Raw genomic sequence first — 18,120 nt, forward strand, 5'->3', positions numbered from 1 at the left:
GTTCCCTATAGATAGTGTCAGTCAGTTAGATCCAACATGGTTCCCTATAGATAGTGTCAGTCAGTTAGATCCAACATGGTTCCCTATAGATAGTGTCAGTCAGTTAGATCCAACATGGTTCCCTATAGATAGTGTCAGTCAGATCCCGCATGATTCCCTATAGATAGTGTCAGTCAGCTAGATCCCACATGGTTCCCTATAGATAGTGTCAGTCAGTTAGATCCAACATGGTTCCCTATAGATAGTGTCAGTCAGATCCCACATGGTTCCCTATAGATAGTGTCAGTCAGTTAGATCCAACATGGTTCCCTATAGATAGTCAGTCAGCTAGATCCCACATGGTTCCCTATAGATAGTGTCAGTCAGTTAGATCCAACATGGTTCCCTATAGATAGTGTCAGTCAGTTAGATCCACATGGTTCCCTATAGATAGTGTCAGTCAGTTAGATCCAACATGGTTCCCTATAGATAGTGTCAGTCAGTTAGATCCACATGGTTCCCTATAGATAGTGTCAGTCAGATCCTGCATGATTCCCTATAGATAGTGTCAGTCAGCTAGATCCCACATGGTTCCCTATAGATAGTGTCAGTCAGTTAGATCCAACATGTTTCCCTATAGATAGTGTCAGTCAGATCCAACATGGTTCCCTATAGATAGTGTCAGTCAGTTAGATCCAACATGGTTCCCTATAGATAGTGTCAGTCAGTTAGATCCAACATGGTTCCCTATAGATAGTGTCAGTCAGATCCCGCATGATTCCCTATAGATAGTGTCAGTCAGCTAGATCCCACATGGTTCCCTATAGATAGTGTCAGTCAGTTAGATCCAACATGGTTCCCTATAGATAGTGTCAGTCAGATCCCACATGGTTCCCTATAGATAGTGTCAGTCAGTTAGATCCAACATGGTCCCTATAGATAGTGTCAGTCAGCTAGATCCCACATGGTTCCCTATAGATAGTGTCAGTCAGTTAGATCCAACATGGTTCCCTATAGATAGTGTCAGTCAGCTAGATCCCACATGGTTCCCTATAGATAGTGTCAGTCAGTTAGATCCAACATGGTTCCCTATAGATAGTGTCAGTCAGATCCAACATGGTTCCCTATAGATAGTGTCAGTCAGATCCAACATGGTTCCCTATAGATAGTGTCAGTCAGTTAGATCCAACACGGTTCCCTATAGATAGTGTCAGTCAGTTAGATCCAACATGGTTCCCTATAGATAGTGTCAGTCAGATCCCACATGATTCCCTATAGATAGTGCAAGTCAGTTAGATCCAACATGGTTCCCTATAGATAGTGTCAGTCAGTTAGATCCAACATGGTTCCCTATAGATAGTGTCAGTCAGTTAGATCCAACATGGTTCCCTATAGATAGTGTCAGTCAGATCCCACATGATTCCCTATAGATAGTGTCAGTCAGCTAGATCCCACATGGTTCCCTATAGATAGTGTCAGTCAGTTAGATCCAACATGGTTCCCTATAGATAGTGTCAGTCAGATCCCACATGGTTCCCTATAGATAGTGTCAGTCAGTTAGATCCAACATGGTCCCTATAGATAGTGTCAGTCAGCTAGATCCCACATGGTTCCCTATAGATAGTGTCAGTCAGTTAGATCCAACATGGTTCCCTATAGATAGTGTCAGTCAGTTAGATCCAACATGGTTCCCTATAGATAGTGTCAGTCAGTTAGATCCAACATGGTTCCCTATAGATAGTGTCAGTCAGATCCCGCATGATTCCCTATAGATAGTGTCAGTCAGCTAGATCCCACATGGTTCCCTATAGATAGTGTCAGTCAGTTAGATCCAACATGGTTCCCTATAGATAGTGTCAGTCAGATCCCACATGGTTCCCTATAGATAGTGTCAGTCAGTTAGATCCAACATGGTTCCCTATAGATAGTCAGTCAGCTAGATCCCACATGGTTCCCTATAGATAGTGTCAGTCAGTTAGATCCAACATGGTTCCCTATAGATAGTGTCAGTCAGTTAGATCCACATGGTTCCCTATAGATAGTGTCAGTCAGATCCTGCATGATTCCCTATAGATAGTGTCAGTCAGCTAGATCCCACATGGTTCCCTATAGATAGTGTCAGTCAGTTAGATCCAACATGTTTCCATATAGATAGTGTCAGTCAGATCCAACATGGTTCCCTATAGATAGTGTCAGTCAGTTAGATCCAACATGGTTCCCTATAGATAGTGTCAGTCAGTTAGATCCAACATGGTTCCCTATAGATAGTGTCAGTCAGATCCCGCATGATTCCCTATAGATAGTGTCAGTCAGCTAGATCCCACATGGTTCCCTATAGATAGTGTCAGTCAGTTAGATCCAACATGGTTCCCTATAGATAGTGTCAGTCAGATCCCACATGGTTCCCTATAGATAGTGTCAGTCAGTTAGATCCAACATGGTCCCTATAGATAGTGTCAGTCAGCTAGATCCCACATGGTTCCCTATAGATAGTGTCAGTCAGTTAGATCCAACATGGTTCCCTATAGATAGTGTCAGTCAGTTAGATCCAACATGGTTCCCTATAGATAGTGTCCGTTAGATCCCACATGGTTCCCTATAGATAGTGTCCGTTAGATCACACACGGATCCCTATAGATAGTGTCCGTTAGATCCAACATGGTTCCCTATAGATAGTGTCCGTTAGATCCAACATGGTTCCCTATAGATAGTGTCAGTCAGTTAGATCCAACATGGTTCCCTATAGATAGTGTCAGTCAGTTAGATCCAACATGATTCCCTATAGATAGTGTCAGTCAGCTAGATCCCACATGGTTCCCTATAGATAGTGTCAGTCAGTTAGATCCAACATGGTTCCCTATAGATAGTGTCAGTCAGTTAGATCCAACATGGTTCCCTATAGATAGTGTCAGTCAGTTAGATCCACATGGTTCCCTATAGATAGTGTCAGTCAGATCCTGCATGATTCCCTATAGATAGTGTCAGTCAGCTAGATCCCACATGGTTCCCTATAGATAGTGTCAGTCAGTTAGATCCAACATGGTTCCCTATAGATAGTGTCAGTCAGTTAGATCCACATGGTTCCCTATAGATAGTGTCAGTCAGATCCCGCATGATTCCCTATAGATAGTGTCAGTCAGCTAGATCCCACATGGTTCCCTATAGATAGTGTCAGTCAGTTAGATCCAACATGGTTCCCTATAGATAGTGTCAGTCAGTTAGATCCAACATGGTTCCCTATAGATAGTGTCAGTCAGATCCCGCATGATTCCCTATAGATAGTGTCAGTCAGCTAGATCCCACATGGTTCCCTATAGATAGTGTCAGTCAGTTAGATCCAACATGGTTCCCTATAGATAGTGTCAGTCAGCTAGATTCCACATGGTTCCCTCTAGATAGTGTCAGTCAGTTAGATCCAACATGGTTCCCTATAGATAGTGTCAGTCAGTTAGATCCAACATGGTTCCCTATAGATAGTGTCAGTCAGTTAGATCCAACATGGTTCCCTATAGATAGTGTCAGTCAGTTAGATCCAACATGGTTCCCTATAGATAGTGTCCGTTAGATCCCACATGGTTCCCTATAGATAGTGTCCGTTAGATCACACACGGATCCCTATAGATAGTGTCCGTTAGATCCAACATGGTTCCCTATAGATAGTGTCCGTTAGATCCAACATGGTTCCCTATAGATAGTGTCAGTCAGTTAGATCCAACATGGTTCCCTATAGATAGTGTCAGTCAGTTAGATCCAACATGATTCCCTATAGATAGTGTCAGTCAGCTAGATCCCACATGGTTCCCTATAGATAGTGTCAGTCAGTTAGATCCAACATGGTTCCCTATAGATAGTGTCAGTCAGTTAGATCCAACATGGTTCCCTATAGATAGTGTCAGTCAGTTAGATCCACATGGTTCCCTATAGATAGTGTCAGTCAGATCCTGCATGATTCCCTATAGATAGTGTCAGTCAGCTAGATCCCACATGGTTCCCTATAGATAGTGTCAGTCAGTTAGATCCAACATGGTTCCCTATAGATAGTGTCAGTCAGTTAGATCCACATGGTTCCCTATAGATAGTGTCAGTCAGATCCCGCATGATTCCCTATAGATAGTGTCAGTCAGCTAGATCCCACATGGTTCCCTATAGATAGTGTCAGTCAGTTAGATCCAACATGGTTCCCTATAGATAGTGTCAGTCAGTTAGATCCAACATGGTTCCCTATAGATAGTGTCAGTCAGATCCCGCATGATTCCCTATAGATAGTGTCAGTCAGCTAGATCCCACATGGTTCCCTATAGATAGTGTCAGTCAGTTAGATCCAACATGGTTCCCTATAGATAGTGTCAGTCAGCTAGATTCCACATGGTTCCCTCTAGATAGTGTCAGTCAGTTAGATCCAACATGGTTCCCTATAGATAGTGTCAGTCAGTTAGATCCAACATGGTTCCCTATAGATAGTGTCAGTCAGTTAGATCCAACATGGTTCCCTATAGATAGTGTCAGTCAGTTAGATCCAACATGGTTCCCTATAGATAGTGTCAGTCAGTTAGATCCAACATGGTTCCCTATAGATAGTGTCAGTCAGATCCCGCATGATTCCCTATAGATAGTGTCAGTCAGCTAGATCCCACATGATTCCCTATAGATAGTGTCAGTCAGCTAGATCCAACATGGTTCCCTATAGATAGTGTCAGTCAGATCCAACATGATTCCCTATAGATAGTGTCAGTCAGATCCAACATGGTTCCCTATAGATAGTGTCAGTCAGATCCCGCATGATTCCCTATAGATAGTGTCAGTCAGCTTGATCCCACATGGTTCCCTATAGATAGTGTCAGTCAGTTAGATCCAACATGGTTCCCTATAGATAGTGTCAGTCAGATCCAACATGGTTCCCTATAGATAGTGTCAGTCAGATCCAACATGGTTCCCTATAGATAGTGTCAGTCAGATCCCGCATGATTCCCTATAGATAGTGTCAGTCAGCTTGATCCCACATGGTTCCCTATAGATAGTGTCAGTCAGTTAGATCCAACATGGTTCCCTATAGATAGTGTCAGTCAGATCCAACATGGTTCCCTATAGATAGTGTCAGTCAGTTAGATCCAACATGGTTCCCTATAGATAGTGTCAGTCAGTTAGATCCAACATGGTTCCCTATAGATAGTGTCAGTCAGATCCCACATGATTCCCTATAGATAGTGTCAGTCAGCTAGATCCCACATGGTTCCCTATAGATCGTGTCAGTCAGATCCAACATGGTTCCCTATAGATAGTGTCAGTTAGATCCAACATGGTTCCCTATAGATAGTGTCAGTCAGATCCCACATGGTTCCCTATAGATAGTGTCAGTCAGCTAGATCCCACATGGTTCCCTATAGATCGTGTCAGTCAGATCCAACATGGTTCCCTATATATAGTGTCAGTTAGATCCAACATGGTTCCCTATAGATAGTGTCAGTCAGATCCCACATGATTCCCTATAGATAGTGTCAGTCAGCTAGATCCCACATGGTTCCCTATAGATCGTGTCAGTCAGATCCAACATGGTTCCCTATAGATAGTGTCAGTTAGATCCCACATGGTTCCCTATAGATCGTGTCAGTTAGATCCCACATGGTTCCCTATAGATTGTGTCTGTCAGCTAGATCCCACATGGTTCCCTATAGATAGTGTCAGTTAGATCCCACATGGTTCCCTGTAGATCGTGTCAGTCAGCTAGATCCCACATGGTTCCCTATAGATCGTGTCAGTCAGCTAGATCCCACATGGTTCCCTATAGATCGTGTCAGTCAGATTCAACATGGTTCCCTATAGATAGTGTCAGTCAGTTAGATCCAACATGGTTCCCTATAGATAGTGTCAGTCAGATCCAACATGGTTCCCTATAGATAGTGTCCGTTAGATCCAACATGGTTCCCTATAGATAGTGTCAGTCAGATCCAACATGGTTCCCTATAGATAGTGTCAGTTAGATCCCACATGGTTCCCTATAGATAGTGTCAGTCAGTTAGATCCAACATGGTTCCCTATAGATAGTGTCCGTTAGATCCAACATGGTTCCCTATAGATAGTGTCAGTCAGATCCAACATGGTTCCCTATAGATAGTGTCAGTCAGTCAGATCCAACATGGTTCCCTATAGATAGTGTCAGTCAGCTAGATCCCACATGGTTCCCTATAGATAGTGTCAGTTAGATCCCACATGGTTCCCTATAGATAGTGTCAGTCAGATCCAACATGGTTCCCTATAGATAGTGTCAGTTAGATCCCACATGGTTCCCTATAGATAGTGTCAGTCAGTTAGATCCAACATGGTTCCCTATAGATAGTGTCAGTCAGTTAGATCCAACATGGTTCCCTATTTTCGGTTTGTCTCATCATGGTCTGACAAACACCGCTTTGGCTCAGCCACTTTCCATCGCTGTCGTGGAAGGTCGACAGGCGGATGCGGTGGGTTGAGACGCAGTACGTGCTAAATCTGTTAGCTCCAGTTTAAATTGACGGACTTTGATGGAGAGTTAATTGTTATGTTACTTAGAATGACGCACGGGTGACTCTTAAGGAGTGACAATAGCTGTTCCTTGTAGAAACAAAATCTTTTCCTTATGACAATTTGTTACAGCGTCTGTTTTGTGGTGTAAGTCTGCCATCTAGAGGATACATTATAGAACAGTCGAAGGCCGAAAAACCACAATTATAAAGTGTTTCTGTAAACTATGACTACTAATAACATTAAAACGTATTTATTCCTTTGTACTCTGTCAGGAGGAAAGCCATGCTCATAAACAACTTGTTTGCCTTCATCGGAGGAGGTTTGATGGGCATGGCCAAAATCAGCCGGTCCTTTGAGATGATGATCCTGGGACGCTTCGTCATCGGTGCATACTGTGGTGAGCACTCATCCTGTAGACTTAAATGATACTTTTCAGTGGTGCAGTAGATAGCCTATATTATTTTCTATGAATAGTACTGAAATTCCAATAACCGGTGAAATAGTTCATAGGAATCACTATCGCTGCTCATTTTGTTTTGTCTCCAGACCTTGGCATACCAGTTTCTGAACCTTAGCCTAATGATCTTTCCTCCAGGGTTGGCATCAGGGCTAGTGCCCATGTATGTGGGCGAGATAGCGCCTACAAGTCTGCGAGGTGCTTTGGGCACGCTCCACCAGTTGGCGATCGTCACAGGGATTCTCATAGCACAGGTACAGAAGCTGAGCTTGCACAATGTATTTAACAACATGACAGTGAATTTTGTTTGTTCTACACAATATATTACTATCTGAACCTGCATTAATGTTCTCTCTCTCATTCACGCTTTCTCTCCTATCTTCATCACTCTTCTCTTTCCTTTCCTCTCTCGCTTTCCCTCTCTCTTTCCCCCCTCGTCCCTAGGTCCTAGGTCTGGAATCTTTGTTGGGCAGTGAGGAGTTGTGGCCAGTGCTGGTGGGTATGACCGTTCTGCCCACTGTCCTGCAGATGGTGCTGCTGCCCTTCTGCCCCGAGAGCCCCCGCTTTCTCTACATAATCCGCTGCCAGGAGCACCACGCCAAGAGCGGTGAGGATCAAGTCACGACCGGCCACGTCCCAACACTTTCTAGTGGCCTCCTTTCCTCCCTTATCTCCTTTCCTATTTTTGATTGATTGGAGAAGACTACAAGTAGATCAGGAGCAGGGATTGAATTACAAACACACCCCAAAACCCATCCGAAGTTCTCCGCTCAGCATGACTCTCATTCCCACTCTTCACCAGGCTTGAGGAGGCTGACCGGGAGGCAGGAGGTGGGGGATATGCTGGCGGAGATGAAGGAGGAGAAGAGGAGGATGGACATGGAGAGGAAGGTGTCCATCGCAGAGCTCTTCCGCTCCCCCATGTACCGGCAGCCCATCATCATCGCCATCCTGCTGCAGCTCTCACAACAGCTCTCTGGGGTCAACGCTGTGAGTACTAGAGAGGGCAGGGGAGTGCAGTAGGTGTGTGTATCACCTGATGATGAGTATTTTCAAATACATTCTATATCTGGAGTCCTTAGATTTCATCAAACAGTGAAAGAATGACAAAGAAACACAATTACATTGGGATCATTGCTTCAAGCTTGACCCCATTCCATGACCAACCATCCTCTTATCTTCTCCCCAGATCTTCTACTACTCCACCAGTATTTTCCAGAAGGCAGGGGTCCAGAGCCCCGTCTACGCCACTATAGGAGCTGGCGTGGTCAACTGTGCCTTCACCGTGGTCTCGGTACACAAGCAGGCCCTGTTTCCAGGCACCTCCATTACTGTTTAACACGTACACCTTTATCACTGAACAAACAAGATAACGAAGTGGGTCGACCCAACCTTAATCTCGTTCCCAGACACTCCCGCTCACATGCGCAGAGTCTAGTGAACCAACAATTCAAACTTGGCCTTCCTGAGCCAATACAGAACGGAAGAAACTCCCAACTTAATCTACCAATTAATCATCTCCCAGAACACCTTGCCCCTTCTCTGTACATGTCTTGTGCAACTCTGTTTACGGTGCCACGCCTCACAGTCTTGTGATTCACTAAAATGAAATTATGATAAATACCTTACTTATAGTAAGGTCACTCTAGGAATTCTATAGGTCACTCCCACTAAGGCCAACTTTAAATCGTTGATGTCCCAGGTTTATATGCGCTGTGGGATGAGGTTATCCCAATCTAGGGCTCTATTCAATCCATACCGTGGAAGTTACAGTTACAAAGTTGGGTATATTTAAAGGTCAATGTTCCCACGTTAGTGGAGTCTGCATTCACGATAAACACTGCATATGTCGGCTCAATCCGAAATTACCTTTACATTTATATTGTACAATCTGTAACGCTTCAGATAGAATAGAGCCTTTAGTCTTTCTGCCTTCATCCAAAAAGGTCAGATTTGTTGATTAATTTATTGATTGTCTTGGCTGGGTTGAGGGTTGACCTTTGATTTTAAAAATGAAAACACCTCTTTAAATCATCAGCTTCACTTTTATGTTTGTATTCTGTAGAGAAAGCTCCCACTTACAATAGTCTTTATCCATGACCAAACCAGACTGGAGAATGCCTTAGACCAGTGGTTCGCAAACCTCTCCTCGGGGACCCCAGACATTTCACAATTTTGTTGTAGCCCTGAACTAGCTCACCTGATTAACCTATTCAAGGTCTTGATGATTAGTTAACAAGTCGAATCAGGTGCAAGAAACATGGAACGGCTGGGGGTCCCAGAGTAGAGGTTTGAGACAAACGCCAGTTGGAAAGGTTCGGTCAGAATCATCTGCTAAGTTTTGTCTCAATTAGAAATGAGTGAACATGATTCAGGCCCGTTGTTACCTGTTTGTCATCTTGCTCTCGTCCAATCAACAGCTCTTCCTGGTGGAGAGGACGGGCCGCCGGACGCTACACATGCTGGGGCTGTCCGGAATGTGCGGCTGTGCTATTGTCATGACGATAGCTCTTGCCTTATTGGTCAGTCCTTAATGAATAGCAACAAACTCATTAGCCCATTCACGGAATCATGTACCCATAGAAATAAAATACTAGAAGGGGCGCCCCATTCAAAACAGAGGCCATAATGGGTGGTATGGCTATAATATTCATGTAAACCCGGCTGAACCATCACCACCTTTCCCTTGGCAGGACAGTGTTCCCTGGATGAGCTACATCAGCATGCTGGCAATCTTTGGCTTCGTGGCCTTCTTTGAGGTGGGGCCTGGCCCCATCCCCTGGTTCTTTGTGGCTGAGCTCTTCTCCCAAGGCCCCAGGCCCGCTGCGATGGCCGTGGCCGGATTCTCCAACTGGACGGCCAACTTCATTATTGGTTTTGGCTTCCAGTATCTCGCTGTAAGTGATCACTTTGTGTGTTTGTTTTTTTGACCAGGAACCTTCATTTAGGACTTTAGTATTGGTTTTAATGATAGGCGAAGCTGACATACTCTGGATTGGATGGTGTCTTCACAGACATGGACTGATGAGTAAATGTCTTCTCAATGATACACTAATGAATATACGCCCCCCTCCCCCTCTCTCCTTCCTCCCGCTCCACAGGAGCTTTGTGGGCCTTATGTCTTCCTCATCTTTGCAGTCCTCCTGGTCTTCTTCCTCATCTTCACCTTCTTCCGGGTGCCGGAGACACGGGGCAAGACGTTCGACCAGATCTCCGCCTCCTTCAGCCAGCACCCACCCGCCATGATGGACCTGGACATGGAGCTGGGCAAGCGGAGTACAGAGCTGGACTACCTGGGGGGGGAGGGAAGCCTTGACTAATGGGGTCCCATGGGGGAACTGGGGAGGGCAGGCTGAGGAGGCCAGGCGGACTCTTGGTTAGGCAGGGAAACTCAGAGGGCTACAACTGGGTACTAAGGGGTGGGCTTGGGCCTAATTCAAACATCCTTTGAGTTGTGTCTAGGCATATCGAGCAAGGTTGGCATGTGGGTCAAGGGTTAGGGAGGTGGAATGGATTTGGAACTGGGCCCATAATTGGGAAATGGAGTTTGAGGGAGATATGTTGACAGGAACGGGTTGCTCGAGGAAAAGGCTGTGCAACATTAAAGCATTGCACTAACTTAACATACCCCAGAAAGGGTGGCGGGTGAGTGATTTTTATTACCAGGGCAACCCATAATGGGTGATAAAGGGGATGATCAGGAACAAGAATAAGGTTCCTGAACTTTGAGGCATTACCCCCGCCCGGGTGTACATATGCTGATGGGGGATGGGGATTTGATTGAGATTGCGCACAGATGTTCTATGGAGAGAGGTATTCCTGCACTTTATATACAAAAATGTCAGCAGTTTTCAGATTGATAGCTGGTTACAATAACAGCTAGTGTGGAAACCCATGTACATTTTTAGTGAGCAAAGCTATGGTGTTGTGGCATTGAGTGATTTATTTCCAAGTTACTGTAAGTTTGTCTCAGTGGGCTAACCAGTCTACCGCTAGCAACCCACTTCCCCTTTGGAAGTGTCCCTAAACTTGATTTCACAAGATGGACAGCTTTAACATGACTCATTGAAGTTACTTTTAACGAGAGCAAATTATGTATTTAGTACTTAAATGTATATAGCGTGCTGGTTTGAGTGAAAAAAACAAAATGGTACAAGGGTCTTCAAATATTCAAACTTTACCCACTCCAATATGAGTATGTCTTTGGTTTCTATGGGGTTGTGCACAATATTAGTTGATTTGGTTGGTTTTGACTGCTACTGCATCAGCAATCTGTCCCTGAACTACGACACATGTGCTGTCTTCTGTACTGGTTGTGATTGTACAGTTGTCTTTGAAGATTTGTATTGAACAAAGAGAATCTGTAATTTATATGAAGTGTGAATATTGATAGTATCCTGTATGGTTTGTATGACAATTGTTCCCATTTCAAACATGAGCATGTTGATGCCCCAACATTTCAGTGAGACTTTAGTTACTACCATCCTGAGAAAGGGTCATATTGAATACAAATATACTGCAATTTAATGTTACAGCTTTTATCAAGTGTCTGATGCTACGTTTTCAGATTCTACTAGAGTTGGAATTTAAGAAATGCAATTAATTACTCTGGTTTTATCCCACTAAAATGATTCAAGGCAGACATATTTTACATTTCCTGGACTGTGTATTGTGGACATTAAAGACATGACTGCATTGTGGTTTTCGCAAACATTTTATCGACATTTAGATACTGACATTGCACATAATCCCCTCCAAAAGAAAAGCACATACAAAAATAAGTAGAACAAAAATGTATATATTTTTTTAAACCAACCCCCGGCCTTGATTTTCCAAATAGGGTGTGGGCTGCAGCATGTTACAAACTAGGGGGGTGGCAAGGTTATCGTCACAACTCCTGGACCACTACCCTCACACACGCTTCCCACATCATCAAACTTAAAATAGCGGCTGGGTCCTCTACTGCTCATGCCCATTCTCAGTCAATTAAAGTAAACTAGCTGGGGGTTTGTGGAGTAACTGGGCATCCAAGCAGATTTTTAAATACTTTCTTTCCTCTAGATCTTTCTAGGCGCATTTTAACATTTATGAATACATGCAACTCCCTCCCATCCTTCTCCCATATGCAGTGTCTAGCTAGACAAGTCAGGGGGGTCGGTAAGATGGGATGGGGGAATTGGAGAGTAGTGCACAGTGGTGGGTGTGGTGAGAGGGGCTCGGTCCCCCAGCTAACCCTCCCTAGGAACCTAAAGAGAGCGACAGGGGGAGAGAGACAGATGGGCAGAGAAGATAAGGGGAGAAAGGCAGGTAGGTGAAAAAAAGACAGGCAGGGGGGCAAAGACCGACAGAGAGGACAAGGAGAGAGACATTAACACCAATAGAACACAATTAATGCCAAGAATTAAGACTTCTAACAGGCAGTGGGTCCCACGGGGTTTCAGACTTCAATTGGCGACCAATTTACAACTGCAATATAGGTGGGCTTTCATTGAACACAAACATCCCAAAAATATAAAGTCATTAGGAAAAGCATTTAACACTCATTTGGACCGCAGGGGCTGACCATCCTTCAGAAGACTCGTGCACTTCCTCTGAAAACCCATACATTGAAAAAGTACCTAAATATCACATAATAGTGACAACAGCTACGAGATAGCCGCGTCGCAGTTTCGGTAGTAATGCAAGAAGCGCAACCCTCCACCCAAACCCTTAAAGGCTGCGCCAGTTTAGAGCGGGGTCCCACCTCTTGTCTGGGGTAACGTTACACCGTCTCATCATGGGCGTCATTCTGTGTCTGCGGGAACTGTCGTGGCAGGTGGCTGAAAAAAAAAGGACCCTTTTGTAAAAAAACTGTTGGAACATAACTAAGTCAATATTAATATAATGACTACATGCAGGAATACCTACAGTAAAATAGCCAAGTTAAGACCAGTTAGTAAAAGCAAGAGTGAGTATTGAATAGACGTCGGGGTGCCTCTTACCTCTGGTGATTTGGGGGAGGACTTGGGGGACATTTTGGGGGACATTTTGGGGGAGCCTTTAGGGGAGGATTTGGGGGAGGATTTGGGGGAGGATTTGAGGTCGGCTGGCATGGCTGTCTGAAGGGGAGTGCTAGGTTCCGAGGCTAGCTTTTCGGGCTTCTCTGTCCCATCCTAAGATATGAACAGAGGGGAAACTTAGCAACATAATATTGTCATTGTATTATTTTGTATCGCAACATTACATAGGAAGCACTGAGCCGCTCACTTTAGAGACAGAGTTAGACTCTGAGTTCCTCTGCCTGCGGCGGCTGAACTGTCGGCGGGGCTTTTGGCCGTCTTCGTTGGCCTGCTCCCCGTTTGTCTGCTGGCCCTCCTGGGCCTCCTTCACCACATCCTGCCCTTCTGCTGCCTGGCCCTTTGAGGTGGCAGCACCCGCCTGAACCTCCCCGGGAGGTGCGCGAGGACGGAATGGCCTGAGAAGGTTAGATAGCATGGGACAAAGTCAAATTTACAGCCAAATAGGCCAAAACTACACCATCAAATCTTGGAATACTAGCCTATAGGCTAAAAAGCCACCCACAAACTGCCAAGATCTATTGACATGAGAACATCCCAAATACATAAAAAAGCCTACACAAAAATGCCATGTCAGTCTCACCTGCGGTACTGGGTCCTAAACCTACGCGGTGGAGGCCTCTGCTGGTCGCCTTCTACGCCTCCCTCCTGTTCCCCTGGCTCGCCCTGGGGAGGGAACAGACCACAACACTTCAGGAAGGAAAACAGATTACACAACTGATATGCACAGGTGGGAGATCCAATCCTCAACTACGCCTCCATTTGCAAACATTTAGGAATGGAAAAGTCTAAAAGGGACCCGTGGGACGTCCCAACTGACTTCACCCCATTGAAGTTTAAATTTAAAACAGTTAAGGTAAGGGTAGGGTTTTAGGGTGGGGACATCCATTTAGGAACTGGACAGGCGGAAGCAACTTCCTGGAAAAAGTGGCAGTAAATTCCATTCACCATTTTACTTTGGTCTGTTTTTTCCTCTTCAAATAAGTCAAAATGGAGAACGGACTGTAAACATGTGGAGTTGCAGCTTTTTAGCCATCTACTCATCACCTCTTGCCCTTCCTGTCTGGGTCGGCGGGGCCTGCGCCGGCGCGGTGGGGGCCGGTCTCCGGGCCGCTCTCCGTCGTGCTCTCCTCCATGCTCCGGAGTGGGGCCTGAGGTGCCGTCGCCCTTCTCGTCACCGGGCCTGGGGCTGCGAGAGGACAAACGCCGGCGGAAACGGCGTTTGGTGGGTGCGTACCGACTGCCTTTAACGGGAACACCACCAGGCCCTGTCACGTTGGCTGCCTCCGAGCCCTGAGAGGGGGAGGGAGAGAGAGAGAGAGAGAGCTTGTAGGAGAGATATTTAAAACAATGATTTGCAATTCAAACAGTTTGAGTGACTCAAATTAAAAGGGATAGTTCACACCAAAAAGCTAATATTTCCAATTCATTTGAAAAGTAACACATGGATAAGGCAGCAGCTACACAATGGCAGCTACACAATGGCCTGAAACTGGCATAGGACTGTAAAAAGCACAAAAAGATCAAAGTTTTATTTTGGGCTGAACTATCCTTATAACTTGTTAATACGATGGGTGAAGAAAAAAAGATCGTCCTTACAGGTTTGCCTACCTTGGCGGCCTCGACCACGTCAAACTCTACCACCTCCCCATCCCCAACACTGCGAAGGAACTTCCTGGGGTTGTTCTTCTTGATGGCAGTCTAAAAATATGGATTGGATGATGTGATACAGGGTTTTATTCACGAGGCACCAAACAGAATAAGACATTCTAATACAGGGATGGACTGCCTGAACTTGTCCAACAAGAAACCCTCGTTTTCATTTCACATTGGAAAACGTTTAGCTAAGACAGGCACTAATGAATTGCAACCCAGTGGTATGAAGCAGCAGGTGCTCTTTGCAACTCCGACTTTATCTTGCTGGGCTTACCTGATGAACAAAGACATCCTCTTTGGTGTCGTTTCTGGGGGACCACGACAATGATCAGTTATGACAAATCCAAAATGATCAAGCCATAGCCATGTTAACATGTCATACTAGTACTACAGAGCACATGCATTGTGTCAAATTAAATGCTAATTAGTGTACTTTTCAATTTCACATCTGACAGCCACGTTACACAACCACATTCTAGCACATAGCAGGGTACCTGTTGATAAAGCCATATCCGTTGCGCACGTTGAACCATTTCACGGTGCCTTGGACTGCGGTGGCTGCAACAACAGCTTGATTAAACACCGTCTCAAACATCAAAGTCAAGTCAAAAGAAAGACTCAATGATTGTGAAGCTGCATGTGAGGTCTTGAAAGGGAACGTCTACCATACGACCTAATACATTTCTCCCTCATCCGCAACTTTAACCAACCAAAACGGTTCAAGCTAGGCTGCAGGACATGCCGTGATTGTGCCAATCATTAACAACACTTGACTAGAAACCTACTGACTATGTCAAGTGGGACAAGTTGTGCTTACTGTGCATAGTTGTGGCGTTACCATTTTAACATTGTAGAGAGTTGATGAATAAGTGCCTACATTAACGTACCACGTAACTTTGTTGACGTAACAAATCAATGGCAACTGACACCTCAATTGGAACGTTTCACGGAAAATTGTCAAATAATTTACACCAATGCGCACTGAACATTTAATGAAAGGCAAGTTCACTTGTCAATGCTTGATCGTCACGTTAACATTTAGACCTAAATGGTCAATGGTGGTGAAATCAGACGTCAATCGCTGATCAAGATGACGTTCACCTGTGAACAAACTCCCTCCCCCTTGGAACACGTGACATTTGATGAGGTGAAATTAGGGTCATATTGTGACACCATTAGCCTACATTCAACCACGTTCATACTCGACAACTCAAGATGTCGGTTTAAGTAATTAATCTTGATAACGCGTGTGCATCTAAACAGCCCGGCACACTACCAACCGCACAAACCCACGAGGGGTCAGTTTAGCAAATGTTCTACTTTTAGTCTCAAAATTAAAATATATGCGCTTGTTGAACAATATTTTTGTATCAACATTAATGTCAGTCTTAAAAATGGAGTAAGCATTTAATAAAATGATATTCAGCCAAGTCCTTGCGTAAAACATGGAGGCACGTGGAACTTGAAACGAAACGCCAAAAACTGCTTAGGATCAGCACAACTTGACCTGGGTGTACAATGTGCGCTACTCCCATAGATTAACTTCCAAGAGTTACAAAACCGACATGAGTCACTGAAACATACGCACTTTCCAACCACCCAATCTGGAGCCCTACAGACATATTTTAAGCAATGATTTGAGGCACAGCCATGTTCTGGCTTTAGTCCGTGGCCATGACGCATAGGTAAATCCACAAATTTATAACGCTCACAAATTGTGCTAACTTTTGTCAAAGGAAGATATTTTTGTCACTAGTAATTCCACTTCATTTACCTATAATTTTTCTCTCCGGCTGTGGCTGTTCTTCCACCGGAGCCGACGGTGGGGCGCTCTGCGCTTCTGCGTCGGTCATATTCTCACGGATACACGTTTACAACAATATCCCCCTCTCCAAACTTTGCTCTGGCCGCCACCGCAAACTTTTTATCCCGACAACCTCCCGGGATCCACAATGTTAACCGCGCCCTCATTGGTTTCATAGTAGCCAATCCAGGAGCCTCATTAGCTCAGCAAGGAAGCCATTTGGAAGGGCGTAGGCCGCAAAAAAAGACAGGTTTAAAATAAAAGCAGGTAAAGCAAGACAAATGATAGCGCGCAGAGCGGAGCACCCAGATTTTAAAGAGACTAGACAGGTGATAACCTGAATGAGGTGTTATCAGTGGTGGAAACAGTGCTCACAAGTCATACTTGAGTAAAAGTAAACATACTTTAATAGAAAATGACTCAAGTAAAAGTGAAAGTCACCCAGTAAAATACTACTTGAATAAAAGTCTCAAAGTATTTGGTTTTAAATATACTTAAGTATCGCTATTAAATGGAATTGCTAACATGTACTTAAGTATCAAAAGTAAAATTATTAATAATTTCAAATTCTTTATATTTTGAAAACCCGACAGCACAATTTTCTAGTTGTTTAATTGTTTTACGGATAGCAAGGGGTACACTACAACACTGACAATAATTTACTAACAAAGCATGTGTTTAGTGAATCCGCCAGATCAGAGGCAGTAGGGGTGACCAGGGATGTTCTCTTAATAAGCGTGTGAATTGGACCATTTTCCTTTCAAAATGTAACAAGTACTTTTGGGTGTCTGGAGTAAAAAGTACATTATTTCCCTTTCAGAATGTAGTGAAGTAAAAGTTATCAAAATATAAATAGTAAAGTCAAATACAGATACCCCAAAAAACGACTTAAGTAGTACTTTGAAGTATTTTTTACTTAAGTACTTTAAACCACTGGGTGTTATGCATGTAGCCTCTCGTGGCTGTGTTGACCAGAGGGCATAGCCTATATGATTGATAAAGTATTCTGAAATTGTCAATAGCATGCCATTGTCAAAAGTGTAATTCATGTGTGCTGTTCTATCATAATGGGTTACTATTGCCTACTAGGTGTTACCCTCTCCTATGAGAAAATGGCTTATATTTCTTTAAATGCAACAATTATGTACGAAGTCGGCTAGCCTAATTCCTACTTAGGTGTACTTTAATTGGTCAGTCAATAAAGCTAAATGGCCCCATATCCTGCTTGTCTCGTCTGTTGCTACAGGCCATACTACAGGCCAACTCCCCTGTGTGCACCTGTCTCTCTGTTGCCGATATTTCAGCTCGTGCAGCCGTCAGTGATACATTAGACACATGGTTGGCCCTGCGCCAAATCAGTCAGCACAAGCACCCGGTCCTCGTCTTTGCTCCGACCCATGCCCTGACTCGCATGCCCACCAGTCTCTCAACACTCCCCATCCCTCCATTTTATCTTAGCTCCCATCTGGCCCTCGAGCCCTCCACACATAGGTCATCGGATTCATGTTTCATTGGGCTAAATTTAACCCAGCGGCTCCGCGAACTGCCAATCACTGCGCACTGACTTTGACTGCCTGCCGCCATGTCAATACCACCATGGGGGCAATACCACCATGGGTAGCCTATTACAAAGAGCAAAGACTTTTGCCAATAATGAGACGATGCTATTA

General features: G+C 44.5%; 2 protein-coding genes across 3 annotated transcripts in view; one reads left to right on the forward strand and one right to left on the reverse strand.

Moving 5' to 3' along the window:
* Positions 1–11,629, forward strand: part of LOC118368688 (solute carrier family 2, facilitated glucose transporter member 4-like) — a 46,206-nt gene extending 34,577 nt beyond the window's left edge. Inside the window, exons 4-11 of the mRNA XM_035752990.2 lie at positions 6,750–6,874; positions 7,073–7,188; positions 7,379–7,541; positions 7,737–7,924; positions 8,124–8,228; positions 9,355–9,456; positions 9,628–9,831; positions 10,036–11,629. Coding sequence (XP_035608883.1) covers positions 6,750–6,874; positions 7,073–7,188; positions 7,379–7,541; positions 7,737–7,924; positions 8,124–8,228; positions 9,355–9,456; positions 9,628–9,831; positions 10,036–10,254 — 1,222 coding nt within the window. The 3' untranslated portion in view covers positions 10,255–11,629. The remainder of the gene's footprint in view (positions 1–6,749; positions 6,875–7,072; positions 7,189–7,378; positions 7,542–7,736; positions 7,925–8,123; positions 8,229–9,354; positions 9,457–9,627; positions 9,832–10,035) is intronic.
* LOC118368689 (Y-box-binding protein 2-A-like) lies at positions 11,630–16,593 on the reverse strand. 2 transcript variants are annotated; one of them, XM_035752993.2, is made up of 10 exons: positions 16,421–16,593; positions 15,141–15,204; positions 14,921–14,954; positions 14,602–14,691; positions 14,038–14,283; positions 13,574–13,656; positions 13,181–13,388; positions 12,916–13,086; positions 12,678–12,753; positions 11,630–12,180 (listed from the first exon to the last, which is right to left on the reverse strand). In XM_035752993.2, exons 1-9 carry the CDS (start codon positions 16,497–16,499, stop codon positions 12,718–12,720), a joined length of 1,011 nt encoding a protein of 336 aa, XP_035608886.1. In that variant the 5' UTR covers positions 16,500–16,593; the 3' UTR covers positions 11,630–12,180; positions 12,678–12,717. The 2 variants fall into 2 exon arrangements, with proteins under 2 accessions (XP_035608886.1, XP_035608884.1); XM_035752991.2 differs by having other exon boundaries at positions 14,590–14,691.
* Positions 16,594–18,120: the final 1,527 nt, after the last annotated feature.

Source organism: Oncorhynchus keta, chromosome 35, assembly GCF_023373465.1.
Source record: "Oncorhynchus keta strain PuntledgeMale-10-30-2019 chromosome 35, Oket_V2, whole genome shotgun sequence".
Taxonomy (NCBI): Eukaryota; Metazoa; Chordata; class Actinopteri; order Salmoniformes; family Salmonidae; genus Oncorhynchus; species Oncorhynchus keta.